The sequence below is a fragment of the Hoplias malabaricus genome, chromosome 1 (genome assembly GCF_029633855.1).
Source record: "Hoplias malabaricus isolate fHopMal1 chromosome 1, fHopMal1.hap1, whole genome shotgun sequence".
Taxonomy (NCBI): Eukaryota; Metazoa; Chordata; class Actinopteri; order Characiformes; family Erythrinidae; genus Hoplias; species Hoplias malabaricus.
In genome coordinates, this window is record NC_089800.1 from 60,495,721 (window position 1) to 60,523,569 (window position 27,849).

At 38.0% G+C, this 27,849-nt stretch overlaps 4 protein-coding genes across 4 annotated transcripts; all 4 read left to right on the forward strand.

The window, feature by feature from the left end:
- Nucleotides 1–80: 80 nt before the first annotated feature.
- On the forward strand, nucleotides 81–3,421 carry cfl2 (cofilin 2 (muscle)). The gene is made up of 4 exons (XM_066669504.1): nucleotides 81–208; nucleotides 1,462–1,769; nucleotides 1,858–1,934; nucleotides 2,216–3,421. Exons 1-4 carry the CDS (start codon nucleotides 206–208, stop codon nucleotides 2,326–2,328), a joined length of 501 nt encoding a protein of 166 aa, XP_066525601.1. The 5' UTR covers nucleotides 81–205; the 3' UTR covers nucleotides 2,329–3,421.
- Nucleotides 3,422–7,535: 4,114 nt separating this feature from the next.
- snx6 (sorting nexin 6) lies at nucleotides 7,536–17,317 on the forward strand. Its single transcript, XM_066669517.1, has 14 exons — nucleotides 7,536–7,638; nucleotides 7,781–7,831; nucleotides 10,096–10,200; nucleotides 10,414–10,524; nucleotides 12,699–12,820; nucleotides 12,933–13,056; nucleotides 13,163–13,258; nucleotides 13,902–14,007; nucleotides 14,782–14,857; nucleotides 14,931–14,970; nucleotides 15,496–15,582; nucleotides 15,993–16,152; nucleotides 16,255–16,340; nucleotides 16,479–17,317. Exons 1-14 carry the CDS (start codon nucleotides 7,633–7,635, stop codon nucleotides 16,530–16,532), a joined length of 1,224 nt encoding a protein of 407 aa, XP_066525614.1. The 5' UTR covers nucleotides 7,536–7,632; the 3' UTR covers nucleotides 16,533–17,317.
- A 608-nt stretch (nucleotides 17,318–17,925) lies between these two features.
- Nucleotides 17,926–21,537, forward strand: eapp (e2f-associated phosphoprotein). Its single transcript, XM_066669529.1, has 6 exons — nucleotides 17,926–18,140; nucleotides 19,121–19,305; nucleotides 19,391–19,507; nucleotides 19,596–19,710; nucleotides 19,797–19,928; nucleotides 20,090–21,537. The coding sequence occupies exons 1-6, from the start codon at nucleotides 18,073–18,075 to the stop codon at nucleotides 20,400–20,402; spliced, it is 930 nt and encodes a 309-aa protein (XP_066525626.1). The 5' UTR covers nucleotides 17,926–18,072; the 3' UTR covers nucleotides 20,403–21,537.
- Nucleotides 21,538–23,456: 1,919 nt separating this feature from the next.
- sptssa (serine palmitoyltransferase, small subunit A) lies at nucleotides 23,457–27,125 on the forward strand. The gene is made up of 2 exons (XM_066681613.1): nucleotides 23,457–23,608; nucleotides 26,419–27,125. Exons 1-2 carry the CDS (start codon nucleotides 23,506–23,508, stop codon nucleotides 26,520–26,522), a joined length of 207 nt encoding a protein of 68 aa, XP_066537710.1. The 5' UTR covers nucleotides 23,457–23,505; the 3' UTR covers nucleotides 26,523–27,125.
- The last annotated feature ends 724 nt before the right edge of the window (nucleotides 27,126–27,849 follow it).

Here is a 27,849-nt window from a genome sequence, read left to right on the forward strand (position 1 = left end):
GCCTGTCCCCTATCGCCCGGCTGCACTGCAGACTCTCACTGCGACTGTGCAGTACTGCCACGCTCCCCACACCCACCCCTTCTACTCTCACTCCCTCTCTCTCTCTCTCTCGCTCTCTCTCTCTAACGGTCCGCTGTTCACATTCCCCCGGTAGAAGTATCAAGAAAATACTCACACATTCAATTGCAAACTACCGTCGGACAACATGGTGAGTCCTCTCTGTTCTTGACATCCCGAATTGCTGTTGAATTTCGTTTGTGCCGCTCAGAACATTATCTGAGCAACTCTAGCTGTTAACTTTTGTAGGTTAACTCTCAGCAGCGGGTCAGTGGAATGTAATATTGCGCGCCGTTGCGTTTAAAACTAACGGATCTTTTTCGACGATTCGCCGGCGTTGTTGGCATGATTTTTAGCTCAAAATCTATTCGCGTGGTTAATAGCTAATTAAATCACTTATAGTTTAGGATACCTATGGCCAGGGCCTTGAGCCCCAGTCGGCCATTTTAACCTAATTTTAGCCCCTAGTTTATAACTGTAATCACGTTTAATCTAGCATACTCCCTCACAACAGTCAGTCCCAACGTTTCCACGGTTATGCGGCGGAATATATTGTTTATTGTGTGTTTTATGCTGTTGAACTCTAGCTCTGCCATATTCAGAACTGTTACCGATGTGAGAGACGTGAACACTCCTCGTGGCGTGTAAATTCAGTTACGGTTACTGCTGAAGATAGGTATTTGTAGCCGTGACTCAATAGGATTTAGGTGGCCATATAGACAGTTGCCTTTAGCTGTGAGCTAACGACTCAGCGCTAGGGCTGGGAGTCAATTACAAAGAATCGATTCTTCTATTCTAGACTTTCGATCTTTCAGAGTTGATTCCAAATATTTACATTTTTTTGCTGGGTGTTTACCTCTCTGCCTATTTCTTAGATTAATATTATTTTGTGCAATGGACTCCATCTATTATCTTTATTTCTAACCATTATCCAAATCGTCTCCCTCGTTACATGAATCGATGACTCGGGTGTTGAGTGTTAAATCACAGCTTTTTTTTAGGTTAGTAAAACAAGAGGAAAAGTGCTCTCTAAAACAGAGATTGAGGCTAACAGAATGGCCTTGTTAGTAGCTGCCAAGTTACTAACAGGTAACCAAGACACGTCGCTAACATGAGCAACAGAGGGGGGGAAATATATCGAGTTAATACTGCAGAATTAATTTACGTTCCACTGCAGGTATTGAAATGTACAGTGTAATTACTACAATATGGACTTGGCTCTATTAGTACTCCTGATACTGTGGTATTAAACTTTATACAGTTGAGTACTGGGGACCTTCACTGTTCTGGTCTATTTAATATAAAACTGGGCGCTATACACGTTGTACTTTACAAAATATTGTGAATTTGATTCTTCCTTTTGCTCTTCCTCATTGTGGTGTTTTAATGGTCTCTCATCCTCAGGCATCTGGAGTTACAGTTAATGATGAAGTTATCAAAGTTTTCAACGACATGAAGGTGCGAAAATCCTCAACATCAGATGAGGTAAAAAAACGCAAAAAGGCAGTATTGTTCTGCCTCAGCGAGGACAAGAAGAAGATTATTGTAGAGGAGGGCAAGCAAATACTAGTTGGTGATATTGGAGAGACTGTTGATGATCCTTATGCCTGCTTTGTAAAGCTCCTACCTCTTAACGACTGCAGATATGGCTTGTATGATGCCACTTATGAAACAAAAGAGTCCAAGAAAGAGGACTTGGTATTTATATTTTGGTATGTCTTTTCTTTGCAAATATTCATTCTGTATACCACTTTAATATCATATTAGTTTGAGCTTAAAGTAATTATCTCTGTTATACAGGGCCCCTGAGGGAGCACCATTAAAAAGCAAGATGATTTATGCTAGCTCTAAAGATGCCATTAAAAAGAAGTTTACAGGTAAATACTTCTACTTGGATGTCAGAAGGTTGTCCCAAGAACCAAGAAAGTCCATAATGTTGTAAACTGGTTTCCATGATGCAGTTAAAGTGGAAAGAGTAAAAGCATTTCTAGTGGTAATTTAGCACTGCACAACACTGCAATTTACTCCAAGATTATTTCTAATCCTTCAAAGGGTTACTGTCCTGTAATTTCCAGAGTACCATTAAAAATCCATGGTCAGGAGGCTACAATATGTAATCACTTAATATATATTTGAATAATATTTCAATCTTTTCCAGGTATCAAACATGAATGGCAAGTCAATGGTTTAGATGACATTCAGGACCGCTCAACTCTGGCAGAAAAATTGGGAGGCAGTGTGGTTGTATCTCTGGAAGGGCGACCATTATAAACAGAAAAGACATGTGCCATCTGGATTCCACTTGCTTTCTATCTCAGCAGCTGTATCTATATTTTGACCCCGAAGGATTAGTTTTAGATTCTCTATTTTTTTTCCACATGAAGGAAACACTTTAAATATATGCTAAGAATCTACCAGTTTATTGCCAGCTGACTTTTTTCAATTTCTGGTAGTGTTTTTTTATTTGTTTTGTTTTGTTTTGTTTAAACATCCCCAAGAAAGTCCTGTCATAGAAAGTTTTGCCAAACAGCATTGGAAATGTCCATTATTGGACATTGTCAGCACTCACACTACACAAGGTGTTTTTTTTTTATATCACTACTACTACAGCAATAATCTACTCTAGTGCAACAGACATGTAAGAAAGCTTTCTGTAAAATGCTTCACAGAGATGTATTAACCTGTAGAAAGCACTTTGCACTCTTGTGTTTTTAATTATTTATTTGAACAGTTTTAATTAATCTGGCTCATTTCAACTGGCAAACAGATTTAACACTATGCAGATTTGAAAGCACTTTCTGTTTATACACTACAACTTGAGACAAAACTATGGAATATCTGTGTGTCAATGGATTGAAGTAACCAGTTCTCTTTCTTGTTAATGCATATGGACAAATACAGATAAATGATAACTGTTCTGTTGCAGCCTTAATTTCATTCGAATGTACAGTACACCACCTATAAGAAGAATGGGGTGCTGCTTGGTTATTGTTTTTTTTTATCACTAAAAGAATGCAAAATATCTGTAAAGATGGCAATATCTTGGAAAATGGAACATTGTGAGATCAGTTAAATTGCCACTTTGCAATAAAACCTTGTGGCGTACCACATGGACATGTTTCTTTGTGCTTGCATGGTTCATCTTTTCACTGGAAAATGCTTTTTGTCCAGTCTTTTAGATATTCTCTGGCACAACACATTCTTCTGCTAAGTTCTGGTTCTGTTTGATATGACACTACAGTAAATGTAAAACCGAAAAGATTTTCAAGGTGTGCCTTTTTTTAAATTACATATTTTGCATTCTCAGCTACTGATTATTATCAGCAGCATTCGACCAGTTGCTTTTTCCTAAATTATTTTTAATATTTGCTATTTGAACTTAAAAATAGTTATGTAAATTGCTATATTAAAATTGAATGTGTCATCCTTGCAGTGTATTTTTTTAGACTTTCTTTTGTATTCAGGTCTGTAATACCCTACTCAACCTCATTCATGATGCACTACGTGGCCTGTTTTGACCTGGGGCTGTCCCTTTCCTAATGGTTTGAAGTTAAAATGGATCACCCTCCCACCTTCATATGGTCCAACAGTTTCTGTGAGAGTGGTGTATATCCCTTCCAGTGCAACTGGGCTTGAAGCCAGAGGCTGCTTCTCCCTTTGGAGAATTTGATCTGCCGGCAGCGAGCAATCCTCTGCTGCTCGGTGCTATTTATGGACAACATGCTTTTGTGTCTTGTCATCGTTGTCCACAAATGGCAAAACTGAACATGTCTCCAAAGAGCTGTGAAAGGGAAGTCAAATTGAGCAGCCTGTGCAGCACTTACCAAAAGTGTAATTCACACTTCAAATTGTGGGCCACGATCAAAGTGGTGCATTTAAATGAGTATCACCCAAATTCAAAACAATGTTTTAGGTATGGGGTTCACGATAAAATTAAACATGCAGTATTTAAGGTTTTTAATTATATTCAGAGAACCTTTATATAAAAATATAAATTCTGTTTAGTTCTTCAGTTAGTCTGGGACAATTGGCCTTCTCGGTGTCTTCAATTGTCAGGAACTTTTTAGTAGTGGTTATGAAATCACCCAAGACCTGAAAACATGTAAGCACATACTGGAGGGATGAGCTGAGCCGTACCTACTGACATCTTTATTCATAAACAGTTTCACAACTTTGTTTTTGTCATAAGCTCTTCCATATTATGATTGCTGTTTCTATTTAAAGTTTTTCCAAATGGAAAATAAATAATTTAAGGGTAAATATTTTATTATATTTTCTGTTCTGTTAACAGTATTTTGTCAGTAAAAACAACTGTCCTGTAAAAAAACTCATTTTAACATTTAAAATATGTTGATTGTAAGCTAACAAAAAAAAGCTCATGGTCTGTAGGCATAATTATTTAATCTTTGAAGAGCAGTTTTGTGGGTGGTGGGCCTTTAAACCAACAAGTCTTATAATCAGCCTTTATGTATACTGTTGTCTGGAACAAAGGGCCTTTTATGTTAGCCTGTGAAACACTGTCTGGAAAAGTGAGCTGAAAATAAACAAGTGACCTCTCCTTGCTCTTAACAAGATTCTGTGCTCTTAAAGGGTATGTGGTTGATGAGTGCTAGCCACCAATTTAAAGTATACTAAATTGCAAATCATGTGAGTTACAAATATTGTCAATTGATTCTTGAAATTACACTTAATTTAAAGTGACTGTTCCATTTTACTATGTGGAAGGTGGCTTCTGAGGAGACAAGAGATACTCTCTTGCCCAATATGATTTCCCACCTCGTAGAATGATGGCAAAGCAGATCTGTTTAAAAAGATATTAGCACTTTCTACTTCGTACTTCGTTAAGTCATGAGAGACTGTTCCACCAGCGTAATGTTACTGTTTTAATCCCTCATTCTAGCATGTTGTGACAATGTTTAGGCTATTTGCAGAGAAACATGACCCATGCAGAAAATATGGACATGTTATTGCGTGCTCCAGGGTCACAAGATTGAACTTCATTACAAAGTTACTCAACATGTTATTAGACAGAATGACAGTTGGCATGGCATTTGGTTGTAGGATCTAATGTTTACGCTTTCATTTGGTGACTATTATGATTCAGTTTATCTTTTGGAGAAATCAATAACTTGTATAAAAATTCTGTCCAGCCTGAAATCACCTATTTAAAAATGTTCACCATTGAGGAAGGGATTAGTATAAATGTTCTTCAGAAAATCAATGGCTATATATAGAAACATAGCAACTCAATGAACCATGTGAATGTTTAAGTGGTTCTTTACTTGGTCATAATGTATTTCTTAATGTTTTTCTTTATGGTTCTATGAAGAGTCTTTTTTAATATTGTTCTCGGAGTGCACAATATTGTTTAAATACATCTGAGGCATATGACTAAAATATGAATAAATGCTAAAAGATAGGGTTTGTGAAATTTAATCTGAAGCAGTGTAGCAAGACGACAAATCAGTACATTAGTGTTTTGATGGTCATGTTGTGGATGATCAATGATCCACAGTGAATATTACAATAGACTGGTATAATTTTCCCCCTTATATTTTGTGATCTTGTGGTCCCGAGACAAATGTATTGTGCCAGTGAGTTTCACCTGTTGGTGTTGTGAAAACACTTAAACAAATATTGCACTTGTCAATAAATGCATAGCTTTATTGTTGACAAAACAGTTGACTGTTTTGGCGAAAGTGTGTGTGTGTGTGTGTGTGTGTGGTTCTAAATCTAATGCTTAAGATGCCACCCAGTGGTTAAGGCTGTGAACAATACTTGTCTTAATAATGTAATGTAGTGGTTCTCAGTCCTGGTCCTGAAGTACCACTGATTTGAATGTTGTAATGACCTGAATGTTCTCCGTGCTCTGAAACTCACAGTTCATCTTGGGAAGTGTTGGTAATTAGTTCATGAGTTGCCTCAGAGAAGTGGTACTCCAGAACCAGGACTGAGAACCACTGATGTAATGCTAATACCTCGGGTTTTTTCCTCCAACTGAAATGGGTGTTAGACGATATATTTTATGACTGCTAATAATGCCAGATCACAAAAAAAACAGCGACTGTGAACATACTTTAAAATATTTAAGATCAGATGTCTAGACATATGAGGCCAAGGACAGATTGAACATTTGAACTTCATTCCAGACAAAAATTCCAAACCATGTTTTTGGAAAATGTACTATAGTGGCTTTCTTACGGAAGCAAATCTGCCTCATCAGACTTTGAAATATTACCACCTTTGAATTTGTAGCACTTAATTATTTTGCACTGAAATTATGAATGTGAATTTTGTTCCTTTTTAATTTAAGTCTTCACATTTCCACCTCTGAATATTTTGCTTCGAAATTATGCGTCTGAATACAATTGCTCTTGAATAGAACTCGTGAATTTTCGAGAACACGTCTTCACTGTTATTATTCAAGGTTAATAAATTATGATTAAAAAAATTCAAGCTCAAAAAAAAATCAAACAATATATTTCGAAGTTGCTCAAATTCGGTAGACAACATTCAGACACCAAAATACGAGTTACAAAAAATTTAGAGTACAGATCCGGGACACAAGGGATAAACAATCGATTCATTTGGATTTTCTCTTTCACCTTAAATAGTGCAGTAGTTGCATTCTGTCGCCGCTATATATATATAAAATAATTATATATATATAAATACCAACACAACTTCCATACCACGGAAAAACTACACGTTTAGCTTCCTTCCGCGGATATTAGCTCTTTATTGTCAAACTGTCTCAAAGATCTGAAAGGCTCATTGAAGGCACAATATACACACTATTGATATCCTGAAGATGAAGAGATTTTACTGTGGAATTTTTGTCATGGCCCTGTGTTCTCCCCTGCCTTGAATTTCCCCTGGGGATCAATAAAATATCTATGTATCTGTCCGCGTGGGTTTCCTCCCACGGTCCAAAAACACACGTTGGTTGGTGAATTGGGACTCAAAAGTGTCCGTAGGTGTGAGTGAGTGTGTGTTGCCCTGTGAAGGACTGGTGCCCCCTCTAGGGTGTATTCCTGCTTCGAGCCCAATGATTCCAGGTAGGCTCTGGACCCTCTGTGACCCTGAACTAGATAAGCGCTTACAGACAATGAATGAATGAATGTTTATGCATGGTGATGCATGCAATGTGAATTGGATCAGTTGGACTTCCTGTTATAGTCTATTTGTACAGTTGTAAATTGTACACTATGCCTGTATTTTAACAATTCATTTTGTAAACAATATGTATGTTCAGGAGTACCCTGAGGCCGTACACTGGCACCTGTTTACATGTTTATCCCATACAATGTACAATTTGATTGCCTTGGTCAACTAATTATATTTTTTCTTAGTACACGATCTCTAATTGACGTATTGAGGGAAAGCGGATGAAACGTGCCCTAACTCCTGCACAGGGCACATACAATGTTTCTAACTTATAGAAAATAAACGGTAATGTGCCCCAGCTCCATCTCTCTGTTGTTTGTAGTGTAGCCCCGCCCTCCCGGAGCCGACGCGTGACGTCACGATCCCGTCTCCACACTCAGCGCGTTCAGTGCTCCACCCGCAGCGGCCATGATGGTGGGTTTCGGTATCATTACTGTACTCTACTCTCCGCTTTTTTAACGGACAACAGAGCAGTGTTGTTCTTGTCTCTCTGAAATGGTCGATTTAATGTTTAAGTCATGTGTGTTGTGCTTTTTGTCGTGTTTTTCTTTGACAGCAAGAAGGGCTGGACGACGGTCCGGATTTCCTCTCCGAGGAAGACAGGGGAGTAAGTTCTTTTAGGTTTTTGTCTGTTTATAGCGACACCGTCGGATTTGCCGAAGCGTTTTCGCCGTTTTATCCGGTGCGTTGAACAGTGGTTAAAGGCTGTGTGTTCGGTGGGGGATTAACCGTGTCAGTCACGTTCAATGTCGCTTAAGAGCTTCTGAGCTACGAGCTATTAGCACAGCGCTCAGTCAGTTGACTTCTCACTGGCTGCAGATCAAGATTCTGTGGGAAACGCAAACAGGCACAACATAACCAACAGCATGTTTCACGCACAGACATAAGCTCCTGGCTGGCGTCCGTGAAGCTGTTTTTTTGCAGCGAGCAGTAATCCCTTTAGTCTGTAAGTTCCTTGACCCTGACAGTCAGGAAGGAGCTGGTCATGCTCCCAAGGCCAGTAACAAAGTTGAGAGAATGTAGGATGAAGCAGCTGTGCATTGGGTCACACTACATCTCTAAACTCTGTCACACTGCCACTGGCGATGCTACATTTCCAAGGGTTTATTTCCAATATTTTTGAGTAGAAATTACATTTTCATACATAGAATAGCTGCTACACAGCAGCACAAAATTTATTTGGATACTTGAACCATTTGTGCAATGTATACATATGTACCCATTTCAGCTATAATTAATGTGCTTTAAAGACAGTTGGGCCATTTTCTTTTTATTTTTTATTTATTTATTATTTATTTATTTATTTGGTAAATATTTACTGAAATATGAATGTATTGCCTGCAACTCACTCTGAAAATGTTGGCACAGGGGCATGATAAAAGTTAAAAACATATAAATAAATAAATAAGAAAAGTAAAACAAAAATCCAGAATGTATTGGACAACTTCATTATAAACAGGTGAATATAAAAGCTGTAAGAACAACGTTAACCAAGGGCTCATTCTTTGCAAGCAAAACTAGGTTGTTGGTTCTCACTTAATGCCAGACTTCATGAAAGCAGTGTCAAACAGAACACTTTTGTCTTTGTGAAATGCTTCAAGAAATCTGGAAAAAATACCTGTCCATGTAAGGCTGGACAGTATTCAATCAGGGTGACCTTCTAGCCCTCAGATGGCACATATTACAGTGATACAAATAGCCACATGGGTTTTGCAGTACTTAAATAAATAAATGTTGTCACTTAACATAGTCCAATGCTTCATCCCAAAAAAAAAAAAAAAAAGAAACTTGAACCTGTTTCCAATTAACATGCCCTTCATTATTTAATTCTATGCAGTATCACTAATTAATTTTCTGGGCTCAAGCTTATCTTGGATGGTCCAAAAGTCAGTATAAATGTTTCATGTTTCAGCTTGCTTTTGTGAAAAATGAAGAATGTTGTTTATTATATTTTCTTAATATATGTTAATGACGAAAGGGACAGTTACTACTGTTATCAGTAATAGGTATAGAGGTGTATCGATAGCCCTTGTATGGGTGACTTGCATATGTGAGACTGATCTATTGATGTGGAGGGAAGCATTGGGTTTTTACAGAGGCATATGCTGTGATCACGGTGACATCTGAACAGAGGAAGGCCATGGTTATTTAATCAAGATAGTACCAGGATTCGTTCTGTATGTGCTACAGCAACATGGCTTCATAGACACAGATTGTGGGTGCTTGACTGACCTTCTTGAAGTAAATATGTCTCCTATGGAACATCATGAAGAGGAGACCCAGGCAATGGTAACCATGGACGTTTAAGCAGCTGTAGTCTTCCCAAAAAAATAAATAAATTAATTAATATGCAAATTTCCTAAATTATTATACTGTGTAATGAAAGGGAAAGGTGATGAAACAGAATAGTAAACCTGACGCTGTCCCAGTGTTTTTGCAGTGTGTTGCAGGCTTTTTAATGTAGTCTTGCTTTATTTACAAAATACATATACACACATATGGAAGCGCCTTCAACTCTAGGCCTGTTTCTGATTTGGTCTAGAGTGTTTCTCCAACAAAATGATCCTAGCACAAATGTCCAAAAACTTTGCTGTCACTGAGAAAATTGTTGAAGCAGCTTTGTAAAATGTCTGCCTTGAAAAAGAATATATAAATTTGTCATGAGGATTGTAGGCCTTATTTAAGGAATTAAACAAACTCATTCCACAGTGGAACAGCTGTGAAACACAGTGAGGTTAAAGCTGCTAAATATAAAACTTGATTTAAACACTCCATATAATCCACAATGAGGAAAAAACGAAAAGTGAAAATGAGTGCCTTCACTTTCTAGTGATGTCTAATTTGAAATGGTGATGTCTAACTCAAAAACAGCCCAGGGCCATCAACGTGGACCTCCAGACTGATGCTACGTTACAAGTGGACATTTCAGATGCTCTGAGCGAAAGAGATAAAGTGAAGTTCACTGTCCATACAAAGGTAAGCCTATTATTGCTGGTAACAGATGTTATTCTATTCTGGTGCTTGTGACTGCATTGTCAGAAAGGTTGTGGCCAAAAACTTCAAACAATGCAAATCATGTTATTCAGTTGGAACTAATTTGTTGATAACAGGAGATAAAAGAAATGTAACAATTTGTAATAACTTATTTTAATAATTTGTCAGGATTTGTCTTGTACTTTGTTTTCTTAGAGCACTCTACCCAACTTCAAGCAGAATGAATTCTCTGTGGTGAGACAGCATGAAGAATTCATCTGGCTCCATGACTCTTTTGTAGAGAATGAAGAATATGCTGGTTTTATAGTAAGTAATTATTCAATAGTAGTTTATTATGAATATTTTAGATACCAAATATACAGGTGCTTGTTATATAATTAGAATATCATAAAGTTTATTTATTTCCATAATTCCATTCAAAAAGTGAAACTTGCATATTATACTCATTCATTCCACACAGACTGATATATATTTCAAGTGTTTATTTCTGTTAATTTGATGATTATAACTGACAACTAATGAAAACCCCAAATTCAGTATCTCAGAAAATTAGAATATTACTTAAGACCAAGACAAAAAAAAAAAAGGATTTTTAGAAACGCTGGCCGACTCAAAAGTATGAACATGTACAGCACTCAATACTTATTTGGGGCTCCTTTTGCCTGAATTACTGCAGCATTGTGACATGGCATTGTCTATGGCACTGCTCAGGTGTTATGAGAGCACAGGTTGCTCTGATAGTGGCCTTCAGCTCTTCTGCATTGTTGGGTCTGGTGTATTGCATCTTCCTCTTCACAATACCCCATAGATTTTCTATGGGGTTAAGGTCAGGTGAGTTTGCTGGCCAATTATGAACAGGGAGACCATGGTCCTTAAACCAGGTACTGGTAGCTTTGGCACTGTGTGCAGGTGCCAAGTCCTGTTTGAATATGAAAACTACATCTCCATAAAGTTGGTCAGCAGCAGGAAGCATGAAGTTCTTTAAAACCTCCTGGTAGATGGCTGCATTGACCTCAGAAAACACAGTGGACCAACACCAGCAGATTACATGGCACTCCTAACCATCACTGAGCAACACAGAGCTCTGTGAACAGCCAGCCTCTTTAGCAATGACCTTTTGTGTCTTACCCTGCTTGTGTAAGGTGTCAATGATCGTCTTTTGGACAACTGTCAAGTCTGCAGTCTTCCCCATTATTGTGTAGCCTACAGAACTAGACTGAGAGACCTTTTTAAAGACCATTTATTCAAATTTTTTGACCAGCACCTAAAGAATTTGGCATAACCCAATAATGATCTAAGTAATTATCTGTCAATGTTAATTATATTGTGCATCCCATACCTTATCCCAATACCTTATATTGTGCATCCCACATTTACAGTGTGATGCTAGTTGTGCATTTGCTGAAGAGAATGTTTGTTTGTAAACAAAATTTAAACCCCAGTGTGTTCTCCCTGTGTCCACGTGGGTTTCCTCTGGGTGCTACTCTTTCCTCACACAGTCCCAAAACACGCATTGGTAGGTGGGTTGGTGACTTGGAAAATTTCCCATAGGTGTGAGAGTGTGTGTACCTAGCCACTGGAATGCATGGCATTGTAGTGCCAGTTCCAGAGCACGGATAGAAATTTAGGGTTGTGACTCCTGACGGGAACAGGCGAAGGAAGAAGAAAAAGATGTAATTTTCTGCCTCTCTAAAACTTAATAATGTACTCTTATAAAACCTTTATTACTTATCTTGGTTATTTGTGGGTTTTTTTGTGATGCATTAAAACACAAGCCTAATGATCAATAGTAGTCTGGTGTATCACGTGAAATACAGTAGTAATGACATCGGCCTACTTTTCCGAATGCATCAGAGTAGTTACCTGCAGTAAAGTTAATTTAATCAACTGAAGATATATGAACTAGTAATTACCCCTAGCCATATCTACTATGTTAGTTTGTGGTAGATACTTGGGCTTTTATTTGCAAAAGTACCAGATATAAACATAGGGTAGACAAAGTAAAGGGAAAATTGCCTTTCAAAACTCAAACCGAGTAAGGTGACATAGTGTTATTCATAATTGATTCAGTGTATGAGACCTAAGGTCTGCGGGTTAACAGAATTTGAAGCGGTGCACTAGGAATTAACTGTCTAGTCTTGTGGAATCTAGTTGATGTTTTGCAACATGGGTCACACACTTGCTGTCTGATTTATTGCCCTTTCATCTGAATGTATTTTAGATGCAGAGAGCCAGGATTCTTGGCAGTGAAAAGCATTTTGCATTACCCCCCCATATCTCAAGTGAATTATTTACGTCACTTTACCGTGTGGGAAAGCGCTTTCTGCATTTGCAGACGGACACAGTGAACAATTATATCATTAGCATGCTCCATCAGTATTACTCTGTGAATGTCAAACCACAAAAGGATTTTTAGAAGCATAAAGATTATGAAGTAATATGACCAATGGATTCTTTTTCCCTTTCGCTTTAATTCTCAGATTCCTCCTGCTCCTCCAAGACCAGACTTCGACGCCTCACGCGAGAAGCTACAGAAGCTGGGTGAGGGGGAAGGCTCCATGACCAAGGAGGAGTTCACAAAGATGAAACAGGAACTCGAGGCGTAAGTCACTTTCCTCTAGTGGCCTCTGTTATTAAGTTCACTTTGGTTTTTACAGTTGCTTTGATGTATGTGTTTTCTTGCACCACTGAAAATTACTTAAATTGTGTTACAGTGAATATTTGGCCATCTTCAAGAAGACTGTGGCAATGCATGAGGTGTTTCTGTGTCGTGTTGCTGCTCATCCTGTTCTCCGGAAGGATTTGAACTTTCATGTTTTCTTAGAGTACAACCAAGATGTAAGTGTTATTCTGTTTGTTGTGTTATTTAAACTGTTATTTAAATATATGTTTGGTAACAGAGTAAGGTAACTTGTTCAGAATGTTTGTTCCTGTCAAACTGCAGCTGAGTGTACGAGGCAAAAACAAGAAAGAGAAACTGGAGGACTTCTTCAAGAATGTAGTCAAGTCTGCAGATGGTGTAATAGTGGCAGGAGTGAAGGTGAGATCCAACTGCATTCTGACATGTGACTCCATCATGTGAAACAAATTGAGTAAGGAGGGTGTGGAGGTGGAAATGTATTGTTATGGGGAATGATTTACTAATGGTTACTTTGGATTCTTTAAATGTTTACATTTCGATCAAGTATAATAATGATAGACTCTGCTTTTGCTAAAACATGGATTCCCAGCAAGAATACGCTGCAGGCTGTGGTTATATTTCTGAGCTGTAATGGGTATAAATCTATTGCTTATCTGTTACCTTCAGAGAAATATAGGTTTTTCCTGTTTCTAAAAATTTGCTTTTTGGAAATACATGTTTTTAATCGGACAGTGATGATATGCAGAACTGTTCTATATTATGTTTGTCTTTTTTTTCTCTAATAAATTACTTTTACAAAAAAAAAAAAAAAAAGTCAATCATCTTAATGTTTATAGGGTGGGATAAAAGAACATTAATTAAAGTAGCATTTAATTTTAACTTATTTTAAAGTAGCATTTTATTTAATTTTGTAATGAGGCCCTTCATACATTGAGAGCAGGGTGCAATATAAACAGTCACAAGAGAAAATATGTAATTAATCTTTTTTTCCTTTTACCCCACCCCCCCACCCCAACACATACACACATGTTTTGGAATATAGGATGTGGATGACTTCTTTGAACATGAGAAGACATTCCTTTTAGAGTACCATAACCGCGTCAAAGACGCCTCTGCCAAATCTGACAGAATGATCAGGTCTCACAAAAGTAAGTTTCTCTTCACCTACTTGTAACTGTCACTCTTAAGGTAAGTTCTTCACTTACATGCAGTTTACACTTTCAACATATGTAAGCACCAAAATGTCACGTGTTAAATATGTAAAAATAAAAAAGTTATTGCTGGGAAATGGTAGAATTATTTTTATTTGACCCAGTGCATGGTGTTAATAAAACATGACTTTTTGCAATAGTCCATGTATGACCTCGGGTCAAACTGATTTAACTGAGGACCAAACATTTGATTCATTTCCACAAAAATTGTGTGTCATGTTTCATTGCATTTTATGTTATGTGCAGTATTTTATGTCTACTCTGTTTTGCATTAAATTGCTTACAAATGTGGAAAATGGTAAGTATTTTCTCTGCATGTCTTAGTAAAAGAGCCTCACTTCATATGTGTCCTTGTTGGGAGTCTTTGGATATGTCAGGTGACGTTTTAATTTTATTCATTTCTCATTAGCAGGTTTTGTCTGTTGACATGTTGTTCATTATAGCAACTGTCAGTTTATACTAGTCATTTGTGCTGTCACCTGGCATGTCTCCTTTTACTTGAGCTGTTTTTTCTGTGCTATGTTAGTCTTGGGTAAAGTGTCTTTTTTTGTGGCACTGAAACATGACACACTGAGCAGAATTCAAAATCAAAGTGAATGCTTTTTAACTGAAGGAATGAATGGTTTGAGTCAGTGCATGGATTACAGAGCTAAGCATTGTGCGAAATCTCTGTGTTTTTGTCTGGAGGTGTAATATGTGCTTTGTTTTCAGGTGCTGCAGATGACATCAACAGAATTGCCTCCACGCTATACACTTTAGGGACACAGGACTCCACGGATGTCTGCAAGTATGTATCAGTATTTCAATTTATATAGTGTTATAGTGATTGTTATAGTGATAGTTATTATTTTTTCTTTTAGGTTTTTCTTGAAAGTATCTGAGCTTTTTGAGAAAACACGGGTATGTGAATTTCTATCATTTTAACAGCACCAAGAAACACAAGGATTAATAATTTTGTGTAAACCACGGAAAAATATTTCCTGTTTCCAATACATAATTGCTGAATCAGGAAATGGAATATATTACTGTATTTAAAGTAACAAGCAATGGTGATGTTGGTACCATATATTTAACTCTAATATTAAGTTCATGTACAGTTGTCTACCATCGTTGTGTTACTCAGTTTATCTAGCATGTGATTTGTTTTGCAGTTAAAGCCCCTTTTTTTTCTTTTTTTAGTAGATTCTTTCTCATGGGAACACAAACTTTCACATTAAGCTTTGTGAGGTTTGAAGGGAGATAAGAATGCAGGTCCCCTTTAACCAAATTAGTGCGAGGGAGCTAATTCGGTGTTGAATGCACATTGAACGTTAGCAGTTCTACACCAACAAAAGTAGTAATTGAGCACAGTGCCTCAAGGATTATAAGGTCACCTGCTTTCTTCCTGCCACTTCATCTAATGCTGTCTGTGTGTTTCCTGCATAGAAAATTGAGGCACGAGTTGCTGCTGATGAAGACTTAAAACTTGCTGACTTGTTGAAGTATTACCTCAGGGAGTCGCAAGCTGCCAAGGTATGCCTTATGCCTTATAAACTGTTATGATGATTAAAGACAATTTTACGATTAAAAAATATGTATTACTATGTTTAGACACAGAAAAATGCAATATTTTAAAAGTTGCCATTGAGATATATATATAGAGTTGAGTGGATGCATTTTGTCAGTATACTTTAGAATGATGTCCATGATATGCCCAGAAAAGCCATAATTTTAACATTATATTGATTAAATATTCTTATACCGCCCACCTCTAGTATGTTGTTGCACAATTACTATCTCATACTGTATGCACATCCAATATAGTTGCTGCTTTCATGATTATTTAAAACACCATTAGATTACATTGTGCTAGATAACAGGCTTAGCATTTCTTCTGTGATCATGAGTTTAGTTGAGTTGAACTGTACTTCACTGCCCTTCAGGACCTCCTGTACAGACGAGGAAGGGCATTAGTTGATTACGAGAATGCCAACAAAGCCCTAGACAAAGCCAGGGCCAAAAACAAAGATGTCCTTCAAGCAGAAACCACCCAGCAGTTGTGCTGTCAGAAGTTTGAGAAAATCTCAGAATCAGCTAAGCAAGGTGCTTTTTTTTTGGTTTAAGTTTAGTTTTTGTTAGTGTACAAAGTATGTTTGTATTAATTACTAAACTGCTTTATATGTGTATTTTTTTTCTCCCAAACAGAACTGATAGATTTCAAAACCAGAAGAGTAGCAGCTTTCAGAAAGAACTTGGTGGAACTAGCAGAGCTCGAGCTCAAACATGCTAAGGTAATTCTTTATTGCATGATAGGAAGAGTTTACAAGTTTTTGAATAAAAAGCACAGCTTCCATTAATGCATTTGTCACCAATCACATTAAAAAGCTTACTCTTAACATTGCAATTCTACTCCACTTTTTTTTTTCAAGGGTAATCTACAATTGTTGCAAAGCTGTCTGGCTGTTCTAAAAGGGGACACTTAGACCCTAGCACCAGTTTCACTGTCTAGGGCTGTCCCTGCTTTGGTCCCGTCTGTATTCAAAGGATTGGAGGAGAGAGCAAACCTGGGGTCTGTTTGTCAAGAAACATCTGTATGTATCACTACCAGAGACACCATACTCCCTCCACTACTTAAAGTGACGTGGCCCACTGTGGAAGATTTTCCAAGTCCACACAGCACAAGAACCAACAACTTCATTTAATCTTGTCTTGTATCTTCTAATTGTTAATTGACCCTTTTTTCATGGGAATTGCTTCATGAACACATTTAAGTTCCTGTAAATTCTGATTGTTTTCTTTTTACTGGTTCGTTTTGCTTATTGTAATCCGAGAGTCTTTTGTTTAAGTAATCATTTTTTATGGATGCTGCTCAGTTGTCTTGTTGAAGTTGAGCTGGTTGTTATTATGATTAAAGTGTATGGTCACTCAAAGCCTTGTACATGTTGTATTAGTTTTCACTGTATTGCTATTGATCAACTAAATCAGACTCTTAATTTTTGTATAACTCTTTAGCAAAATATTTTTTTTTCATTTTTCATTCCTGATAAGTAATGCATCATTGTTTGCCTTAATATTGAGACTAATCAGATATTGTATAAATCTTAAATGACAATTTTTCTCCCCCAAGCTTTTTAAGTGCACTGTATATGAATGTTTTTTTTCACAGTAAGTGACCAAAGCTTCCATTTATTCAGATGGAGGAATGCTGACATAAATAGTAAAAATGACCATAAAATGACAATGAACATGGCAAAAATAAATAACACTGTTTACCTTATGTGATAGTGTATTTAATAATGAGTGACTGAGTGAAAATTCAGCGGGAAGGATATTCTCATTTATTTCCACCATTTTTCTCAAACGTTCCTCTCAAGAGAAAAAGCGTGATGTTGTATGCCAGTTATATAGAATGGCAAGAATATATATAGTCAGTTGCTCTGAATAATTTGTTAAACCCTTTTACCCTGTTTTAGTGGTTACAATTTCTAAATGAGCAGCACATAGGAGGTAGTATTTGAATGGTTGATGACAGCCCACCGGTAAGTAACGGCAGTACATTCCACTCTGTCATACACACCTGTTGGTCCACGTTGTAGTAAAGATAGAGATAGTAGCTGATCTGCCCTTGCACAGTTTGTGTTGGTCGTCCTTCATCAGTGGTCACTGGTTGTTTAGTTGGACTCGCTTTAGTCCAGCAGTGACACGGGTTTGAAGCAGCATTGCTTGTCTGATCCCATACTAGTACAACAGATTGATCCACCACACAAGTAACACCAGCTCTGTGGGGGAATCCTTGACAAGCAGAAATATTAAAATGTTTTTATTCATTTGTTTGTTTTTCATATTTTTATTTTTGCCAGGGATAGCAGTTAAGCCGTGACTATCAGCCGACTTTTATTTTGAAACCTGACGTTGAACACTCGTAACCCGGAGACGTTGAGAGTCGAGCCGAGAGACTGTCGCAAGGCAGTGATAGACATTGTGTTGAATAGTTAGCTATTTCTTTTTCAGAATTAAAGGAAAATGGACCGCAAAGATGAGTATGATTCCTACGAGATTGAAGAGCCTAGTGACGAGGAGCGGGCGGTCAGGTAACTGAAGAGCAGGAGGCCGAACTGAGTGTTACTATGCGGTGTTTGTGTAACTACCGTGGACTTTTAATACGTATCACGGCGACTTCTTATTTCTACACTCACTGACCTTTCTCTCACTTCCACAGACCACATAGGAGCACTGTAATTCTACAATAACAGACTGTAGTTCGTGTTGCTCTGCATACTTTGTTTGCTCCGTTTCACCTCTTCAATGGTCAGGACCCCCACAGAGCAGTTTCATTTGGGTGGTGGGTTATTCTCATCGCGACAGTAACAATGACCCGACACCACTAGCTGATACCTCAGTGCCACAGCAATGTTGATACTGATCTCGCTATCACTCATATAGTAACTTTCCTGGTAGTCCTGACCAAGAAGAAGGTAAAAAAAAGTGGTTTTAAAGGTATGTATAGCAACAGAAGAACTACAGTCTGTAATTGTAGAAGTATAAAGTGCACCTATATGGTAAATGGAGCTGATAAAATGAAGAGTGGTTTTAGAAACAAAGAGGCGGTTTTAATTTAATGGCGAGTCTGTTTACAGAATGAACATAATCTGCTTTGATGTATTTCACTTTCTTTTCAGCATTTCCTTTAGCTTTGCATTTGCACACACATCCTTTGTAGAAAACCACTGCCCGTGCAGTTTATTAACTTCACCTGAACCTGTTGAATACTCTCTGGTCTAAAGTAACTATTTTCAGAGCCACAAATCATCTAGAGGTGTACAGAGCCCCTCATTGTGTTATGGAGTAGTGGAACTGCATTCAATGGGGTGATTGTGCACCATCAAGTAACTTTACATTTGGAATGACTTGAGGTGGCTTTATATTACAGAACTAATTATGGAATATCAAGACCTGATCACAATGCTCTTGTGCCTGAATGCAGTCACATGAGTATAGACTGTTACTGCAGCTATTTTCAAACTTCTGATTTAAAGAAAGCTTGCTTTGTTTGTTGTGTTATGCACTTTAGCTCGGAAGATGAACTCGACATTCTTCTTAATGGAACTCCAGATCAGAAAAAGAAGCTAATCCGTGAATACCTGACAGGGGAAAGTGAGTCATCCAGTGGCGATGACTTTGAGAAAGAGATGGAGGCAGAGCTGAGCAGCACTATGAAGTCCATGGAGTGCAATTGGAACTTTCCATCAGCTCAAGGTTATCATTACAACACTGACAGTGGACACTTCCTCAAACGTGAAGTATTGACGTGATAGTTGTGTTTACTGAGTGTCATGTTCAGTTGCAGGTGAGACATCTCAAACTAGTGGCAATGCTCCAACTCAAAACATGACAACAACACAACCAGAGTATGACAAGATATACTTTGACTCAGACTCTGATGAAGACAGCCCGTCAGGTGAGAATGCCAGGAACAAATGAACCAGTGTTATGTGTTGCACCTTACAGGCATTTAATATGTTTGTTTATATGATGTTGTGTTTTAGGTGTTTCCCAGAGTCTGAGGAGAAAGCAGCGTATTATACCTACAAACGACGAGCTGTTATATGACCCAGATGAAGACGATCGGGATCAGGCATGGGTAGACGCCAAGAGGAAAGAGTGGGTTAAGTACTAGTATCACTACTGTAGCTCTACACAGACCAAGTCATGAAAGGATTTTTACATATACATTACATTTTTTGTAGATATAGGTACAGAGGCCACAGAAGGACCATGTCTTCTTCAGAGAAAAGAAACAAATCCCACCTTCTCCCGAGCAGTGATGCCGTACTCAACTGTCCTGCATGTATGACCACGTTATGTCTGGATTGTCAGAGGTGAGGGTGTCACTACACGTTCTACTTTTTCATATATATATATATGGATAAAGAAATAAAAACAGAGAATATGGAGATGCATGGTTTGGTGTGACAGTGACATGTTTTATTATCTATATACAGATATAGATTTTACTAAAAGCAATTCTCTTCACACACAGGCATGAGAAATATAGGACGCAGTACCGAGCCATGTTTGTGATGAACTGTACGGTGAATAAAGATGAGGTGTTGAAGTATAAATCAGTCAAACAGAAGAACCAACGCAGGAAGAAACGTCGTCACGGTTCCATGGCCTCATCCACAGAGAATGAGACGAAGACAGAGACGGGCCTGATTGACTCCAGACTGAGTGGAATGGATGAAGAAGACATATACCATCCAGTGAAGTGTACAGAGTGTTCTACTGAAGTGGCTGTATTTGATAAGGATGAGGTCTACCACTTTTTCAACATCCTTGCAAGCCATTGCTGAAAAGATAATGTGAGTGGCAAAGTACTCCAAGCCACCTTCATTCCTTTATTCACTTTCAACAAGTTGCTCATGAAACATGAGAACAAGGAGGTGTTTTTAAAAAAGAATCTGATATGTCTTTGTTCATGCACATTAATGTAAAATATATGTACATTTCTTTACACATTTATTGAGCAGTGGAAAACAATGTAAAAATTATTTCCTTTTTTTAATATAGAATTGATGCATAACCTTATTATTGTCTGATCATTGCTGAAAATTTGTATTCAGTTCTTGCATTGATAGCATATTGGGGTCTTTTTTAAAGATTTATTATTTAACTGACAGCTGTGAGTGCTTCCTTGAAAGACCAAATGACTGGCAACATAGTTCCTGTTGAATGGTGGAATTACACAATTACAATCATCAGGTGCTATGCAGAGTGGGATGTATTTAAAAAAAAACCAGGAATAAGAACTGTTTGCCTGTTCATGCCAGGATTTGAAACCTTCACCTGGAGTGTAAAACCGCACCGCTCCATTTTTATTCTTTCCTAAAAGGCCTATAGACTTAGCAGTTAATGGATGAGCACAAAACACATTAGAATTAGTGCTGGAGGCATACTGCCATCTAGTGTTCATTTAGTCTCGGTTCCTTTGCTTTTGTTCTCCCTAGACAGGAGGTACTCAATTACCTTTATTACATTTTTCTTAAATTCTTGTTTTATTTTTCAGAATCATTGTTTTTTTTTTACCAGGTTTCCTGTCATGTTATCTGAAATTGTCTTTACCAAATTTCTTACGCCTTTGCATAAATGTTTCAGTGTATTAAACAAAAAAGCTTTGTGTGTTTTTCAACACTCCACTTAATCCAATCACAAATTAGGACGTTAAATATGATCAGAAACCAAGGCTCAGGCCACCTATTGACAGTATAAACTGGACCCAGAGATCGTGCTGTTTGATCAACCTGTGGTCAATCGTGTCACTTCCTGTTCGGCTTGTCGTGCAATGAATACCGGGATAGAGAGAGCGCAAGCGCCCGCATGACGAGAGTCTATGGCATGCCGTCCAAATCCCCCTCTACGCATTCTACTCAAACTGTATGATATACATTCTTAAACTCTTTATTATATGCGATAATGCAAGTTTTACTTTAAATCATAAATTATGATTCTCCTTATATAATTCTGTTTTATTCCTGCAAAGACTTTTTCATTCTCGCTGCATTTAGCAAGTTATTTACTGGTGCATCTCAATAAATTAGGAAATGATCTCAGAAAATTTGAATTTTATGTAAGCCTAATTAAATATTTTTAATACAGGAATGTTGGCCTACGGAGAAGTATGTACAGTATATGCACTCAATACTTGGTTGGGGCTCCTTTTGCATTAATAACTGCATCAGTGCGGTGTGGCATGGAGGCGATCAGCCTGTGGCACAGCTGAGGTGTTTTGGAAGCCCAGGTTGCTGTGATAGTGGCCTTTAGCTCATCTGCATTGTTGGGTGTAGTGTCTCTCATCTTCCTCTTGACAATAACCCATAGATTCTCTATGGGGTTTAGGTCAGGGGAGTTTGCTGGTCAGTCAAGAACAGTGATACTGTGGTTATTAAACCAGGGATTGGTACTTTTGACAGTGTGGACGGGTGCCAAGTCCTGCTGGAAAATGAAATCCACATCTCCATAAAACTTGTCAGCAGAGGGAAGCATTAAGTGCTTTAAAATTTCCTGGTAGATGGCTGCATTGACTTTGGACTTGATCTAACACAGTGGACCAACACCAACAAGGCTCCAAAAACCATCACTGATTGTGGAAACTTCACACTAGAACTAAAGCAGCTCGGATTGTGTGCCTCTCCACTCATCCTCCAGACTCTGGGACCTTGATTTACAAATGAAATGCTAAATTTACTTTAATCTGAAAACAAGACTTTGGACACTGAGCTACAGTCCAGTCCTTTTTCTCCTGGGCCCAGGTGAGACACTTCTGGTGTTGTCTCTGGGTCATGAGTGGCTTGACACAAGGAATGCGACAGTTGTGGCCTGATGTGTCTGAGTGTGGTGGCTCTTTAAGCACTGACTCCAACAGCAGTCCACTCTGTGAATCTCTCCCAAATTTTTGAATGACCTTTTCTAGACAATTCTTTCGAGGCTGCAGTTTTCCCTGTTGCTTGTGCACCTTTTTCTACCACACGTTTTCCTTCCAATCAATCTTCCATTAATATGCTTGGATACAGCAGGAGGGTGCTATGGCATGTTTTCTGGACATCCGTCAAGTCAGCAGTCTTCCCCATGATTGTGTAGCCTACTGCACCAGATTAAGGGACCATTTTAAAAGTTTGGAAAAACGTTGCATGTGTTTTGTGTTGATTATTTTTTTTTTAATTCTCTGAGATAATGGGTTTTTGGGTTTTCATTGGCTGTAAGTCACAACCATCAACATTAAAAGAAATAAACGCTTGAAATAAATCACTTTGTAATGAATCTATATAATATGAGTTTTACTTTTTGAATTGAATTACTGAAAAAGATTACAAGTCAATCAAAGGTTATGGGAAATACTCATACAATAATTCATACGATAAACAGCAGCAGCTATATAATCAGTTTTATTTCTTCGCAAACTGATGTTTTACAGGTTTGTAAAATAAATATACAATTTTCACCACGATTAAGACACAGATTTTCATTGCCACAAGCCTGTCACCTCGTTTTAAGCAATACTGGACACATCTCTGTGCTTCTGTATTCTACTGAGCTCCTTCTTGAAACATTACAGCACGGTGTTTTGGTTCATAGCTTTATCATCTTAAGCATTGCTGTGAAAAAAACGTAAATTTTTATATTATGAAGCATTTGTCAAGCTTCTGAATCAAATGACAAAAGTCCATTCTCCACAGAGAAACGGTTCAGAATTACCTTCATTATTGGTTCAAAGACACCTTTGAAAAGAATGTAAGGCAAATCCTGGGGGCCAGGCCTGTAGCCGCCTCACACGAAAATGGCCTACCAGGTGACAGCACACACGTGACTCATCGTGTCGTCACTAAGCGCCTCCACCAATAAGCGCTTTGTGAAGAAAGCGGAAGGGAGCGGAGGGATCAAAACGGGGAAGTAGGGAACATGGCGATTGGAGATGCCTGGAAACAGATATCTTGGTTTTACTACCAGTATCTTCTCGTCACCGCGCTGTACATGTTGGAACCTTGGGAGAGGACCATCTTCAGTATCCTTTCAATAAGGGAGTTTGAGTTTTTTTCTCCTCTGACCATGCCGTTCTTGTCTTAACCTCATTAGCAGCTAGCAACAAGTGAACGACAACAAGTGAAGAACGGGAAACCCGTAACTTAGCGCAAATACGTTTACGTTATGTTTTAGGACTTACATACATAGAACAGAATCCTTTCATTTATAACACGTCTAAATTGGGCTGAATCCTAAATGGCCTTCTTCCTTTAACGTGCACTATGTAGGTAGTGATGTAACGGCCTTCACACTCGAATGGTATGTTACCGGTAAAGTCATTACCTAATTTCACACTATTTATGTAACATCCCAGAGCACTTTTGGGTATTGGGACCATTGTTCAGGAACTGTGTAGTGCACAATATAGGACGTAGATAACTATTTGGGATGCAGCCCTCTGTGGTGAATAATCAGACAACGGAGCTGACTTGTAACACTGAAGTCTGACGTAATTGGAAGTACATTTCATAGAATATTCCCACTGTAATTCACTGGTATAACGTAAACGACTTACTAATTATTCAACTTGGCGATGTCCAGTACCCTGTATAGACACCAGGATGTTTCCCAGAATTTTTTTAAATAATTTTCTTAAGTAAAAAAAATTTGTTGTGGTTTAAAGATCAGATTTCATGTAAAATTGTTTACAGTAGAGGGCAGCACGGTGGGGCAGCAGGTAGTGTCGCAGTCTCACAGCTCCAGGGACCTGGAGGCTGTGGGTTCAAATCCTGCTGCAGGTGACTGTGTTTTTTTGTGTTTTCTCTGTGTCCGCGTGGGTTTCCTCCGGGTGCTCCGGTTTCCTTCCATAGTCCAAAAACACGTTGGTAGGTGGATTGGCAATGCAAATGTGTCCATAGGTGTGTGTGTGTGTGTGTTTGTGTGCCGCCCTGTGAAGGACTGGCACCTCCAGGGTGTGTTCCTGCCTTGCGCCCAATGATTCTGGGTAGGCTCCGGACCCACCACGAACTGGATAAGTGTTACAGACAATGAATGAATGAATGAATGAATGTTTACAGTAGAGAAACCAAATCTACCATAAACCAATGTCTCGCTGCCACACAGCTCTGAGGTGTTTGGACCTTGCCTCGTGTGATTGGGAGGAGTTTGATGTGTACTCCCTGTGTCTGCATGGTTTCCTTTGGGTGCTTCGGTCTGAGTGATTGTGTGATGGACTGGCATTCCATATAGGGTATATTACTTCCTTGTACCCAGTGATTCAGTGTAGGCTCCAGACCAACAGCCACCCCGATCATGATGAAGCAGTTGCAGAAATCGAAAGAATGAATAAATGCGTAATGCAATGTCGTTCTCTTTAATGTAATATATTGCCTTATGTTAGCTATTGAAAGTTTTAAACTGCACAGATTTTGGGTTCCTTTCACCACTCATTAGAACTAAACTTGTTCAGTTTCTGTAGAAGAGGCATTGCACATTAATCTTGTTGAATGATCGTCATTCATTCATTCATTCATTGTCTGTAACCGCTTATCCAGTTCAGGGTCCCGGTGAGTCCAGAGCCTACACGGAACCACTAGACGCCAGTCAGGAAGACACCCTGAAGGGGGCGCATGTTCTTTGGTTGAATGATCATAGCAATTTAATTATGTAGATATTTTTTTAAAGGTTAGATTCTCTCCTTGGATTATATACAAATAATATTCCAATAGATTGAAGTCACTGCATTTTTCATAGCTGTTGTGAGGCAGAGATGGCCTGAGGAAATCTTAAGATATCGTTTGTGTTGATGACAGTAATTTACTTTTGTTTTTAAAACGTTTCAATGATACATCAATAGAAACAATTACATATTTTGCTTGTTCAGTTTAATTTGTGAAAAAAAAACTTATTTTCTTGTCATTCTGTAACTTTCAGTGAAGGCAATGTCCATAATCTGTGCAGCAGACTGTAGTAAATAATACCATTTTAGGGCAGAATGGTGGCGCAACAGGTAGGGTCCCTGTCACAGAACTCCAGGGTCAAACCCTGCCTCAGGTCACTTTCTGTGGGGTGTTTAATGTTTTCTGCTCATGTCTGCATGGGTTTCCTCCAGGTGCTCGAGGTTTTTTCCCATAGTACAAATTATGTTTGTAGGTGATGTTTGTCATGCTCCGTGGTGGACTGGCGTTTCCATTCAAACATATTCAGTCATGGTTATGTCCGTGGTTATTTGTTTTCTCTCTCAAGCACACACCACTCACAGACATAAACACTTTCCCTGCATTAAACATAATTTGAAAAAACGCAAATAGCCTGTTAAAAGAAATGTAACAGAGAAAACATTTTGCTGGCTACATGCGTCGCCAGTATGATGCACAAATCAATCCCAAATGCATGCTTTTAAGCTCTGTGCCCTCGAGTTTATTTCCCGTATGTATAAATGTTGCTCACCTCACCAAAGTTCAGATTTATGTGACATTCTTAGGCCATTGTTGTTGTACAGGGTCACTGGGCATAGTTGTAGCTGTTATAAAATGACATTATAACAAGTGGCCTTTGTTCTCAAAAGCTGAATTGTAGGATTTAAAAGCACCTGTGGTAGAGGTGTCATTGTTCACACTGGGTACAAAAGATAAACCTGCTGCATTTCCTTGTTTTTCTTCTCATTATGAAACATAGTCTTGGGTGCACAACAGAATTCCAGTGATATGATGAAGGTGAAAGCTCACTCTGTATATATTATTTACATTTCAGAAGAGATTAATTATACCTATGTATATCAGTGTTTTCACAAAACGGAAGGTATGCCATTATTCATGGTCGAAATTGTACATTTCTTTAACATCATGTCAGATTCTCTCTTGATCTCTGTAGCAGCAATGGCAGTGTACACAGGATATGTGTTCATGCCCCAGCACATCATGGCCATATTACACTACTTTGAAGTGGTCCAGTGAAGGTCTGAGCTTCCAACATCTTTCAGGATGTCCACTGTCTCCCCCTGGCGGTTAGAAAGAGGAATTCTTCATGGCTTTTGTACCCTGGCCCTACAATCACTGGAAACATGAACAGTTTGGTGGGCTGAGACCGGAAGAAGCACGAAGAAAAAGAAACAGATCCATTGTAGTCTTAATGTTGTGACTAAGTAGCACCCTGGAAGTGTGCAGGCTCAGTTTCTGAGCATAAACTGCCCTGTTAGTATATGATGCATCTTTTTATATAATGACATTTTTTATAATGCTTCAGTTTCGTTTGATGGCAGTGGTTTAATGAGATGGTAAATATTTTGTAATAATAACCGTGTACATTTAATTGTATACATATTTGTAAGGTTTTATAAAAGATTATTTTGGCTGGTGAAACAAGCTTTGATTTACCCCAGTGCAGCATTGTATAGATAACTGTATTTTTTTTCTGTTTACCTTCTGTACGACTCCTTGCAGAGAAATGCTTAAATAGTAAATCCCATGAATGTTTCTAATTTAAAACTAATGTTTCTCAGGTGGTAATTCTGTAGCACCTCATCCAATGTGTATTTAAATAACTACCTAAATAAATACCTCTCACTTCATACTGTATTCAACTGATATTTTCATCGGAATTTTAGTTTATCAAGATTTTTCTTGCTATAAATTTCCAGAGTGATTTTTTTTTTTTTTTATCAAAAAAACATCAAGTCATATTCAGAATATAAAGTTATTTTCATATTACCTTTTCCAAACTCTGTTCATCCCTTAGAGGGACAGCTTCGATTATTGTTTGTTCTTTTTTGTGACATCACAAAGAAATTCACAAATTTTTATTTGTAGCTCATTTGTAGTTTCCGTTTATAGACTGTATAGGCTTAAGGGAAAAATTACCATTCGATACTTACTGTGTCAACATACTAAATCAAATTGTTTTAAAACAAAAAGACAAAAAAGAAAAGAAAAATATAATTTGCTCTTGATATTCAAGTAAAGATTTGTAGCAATGCCTTTTTGAGGAAAATTTTATTTCAGTGTTGGGGAAACTGTATTCCAAAATTGTTTTTGGTTACACACAAAGAGGTCTTCAAAATGTGATCATCAACCAATGTATAGTTAATAGTGTAGTTAATGAGATCGTCAGTCTCTGAGTCACAGAGCGCCAGGGACCTGGAAGTTGTGGGATCAAGTCCGGCTCTTTTTTCGCTTTTACACTTGTACAATGCTTTTATATCGTTCACTGAATTTTGTCACACAGAATAAATCTAAAAAGGGTGTAGTCAGAAAGTTATTATAACGTAACTATATTGACTATATT

Bases quoted from the DNA above. Each gene is read 5' to 3' on its own strand.
- cfl2 (XM_066669504.1), top strand. The intron at 1,770-1,857 runs GTATGTCTTTTC...TCTGTTATACAG, and splicing joins GACTTGGTATTTATATTTTG to GGCCCCTGAGGGAGCACCAT. The intron at 1,935-2,215 runs GTAAATACTTCT...AATCTTTTCCAG, and splicing joins CATTAAAAAGAAGTTTACAG to GTATCAAACATGAATGGCAA.
- snx6 (XM_066669517.1), top strand. The intron at 7,832-10,095 runs GTAAGTTCTTTT...ACTCAAAAACAG, and splicing joins TCTCCGAGGAAGACAGGGGA to CCCAGGGCCATCAACGTGGA. The intron at 13,057-13,162 runs GTAAGTGTTATT...GTCAAACTGCAG, and splicing joins TCTTAGAGTACAACCAAGAT to CTGAGTGTACGAGGCAAAAA.
- eapp (XM_066669529.1), top strand. From the start codon at position 18,073: ATGGACCGCAAAGATGAGTATGATTCCTACGAGATTGAAGAGCCTAGT. The intron at 18,141-19,120 runs GTAACTGAAGAG...TATGCACTTTAG, and splicing joins GACGAGGAGCGGGCGGTCAG to CTCGGAAGATGAACTCGACA. The intron at 19,508-19,595 runs GTGAGAATGCCA...GTTGTGTTTTAG, and splicing joins TGATGAAGACAGCCCGTCAG to GTGTTTCCCAGAGTCTGAGG.
- sptssa (XM_066681613.1), top strand. From the start codon at position 23,506: ATGGCGATTGGAGATGCCTGGAAACAGATATCTTGGTTTTACTACCAG. The intron at 23,609-26,418 runs GTATCCTTTCAA...ACATCATGTCAG, and splicing joins TTGGGAGAGGACCATCTTCA to ATTCTCTCTTGATCTCTGTA.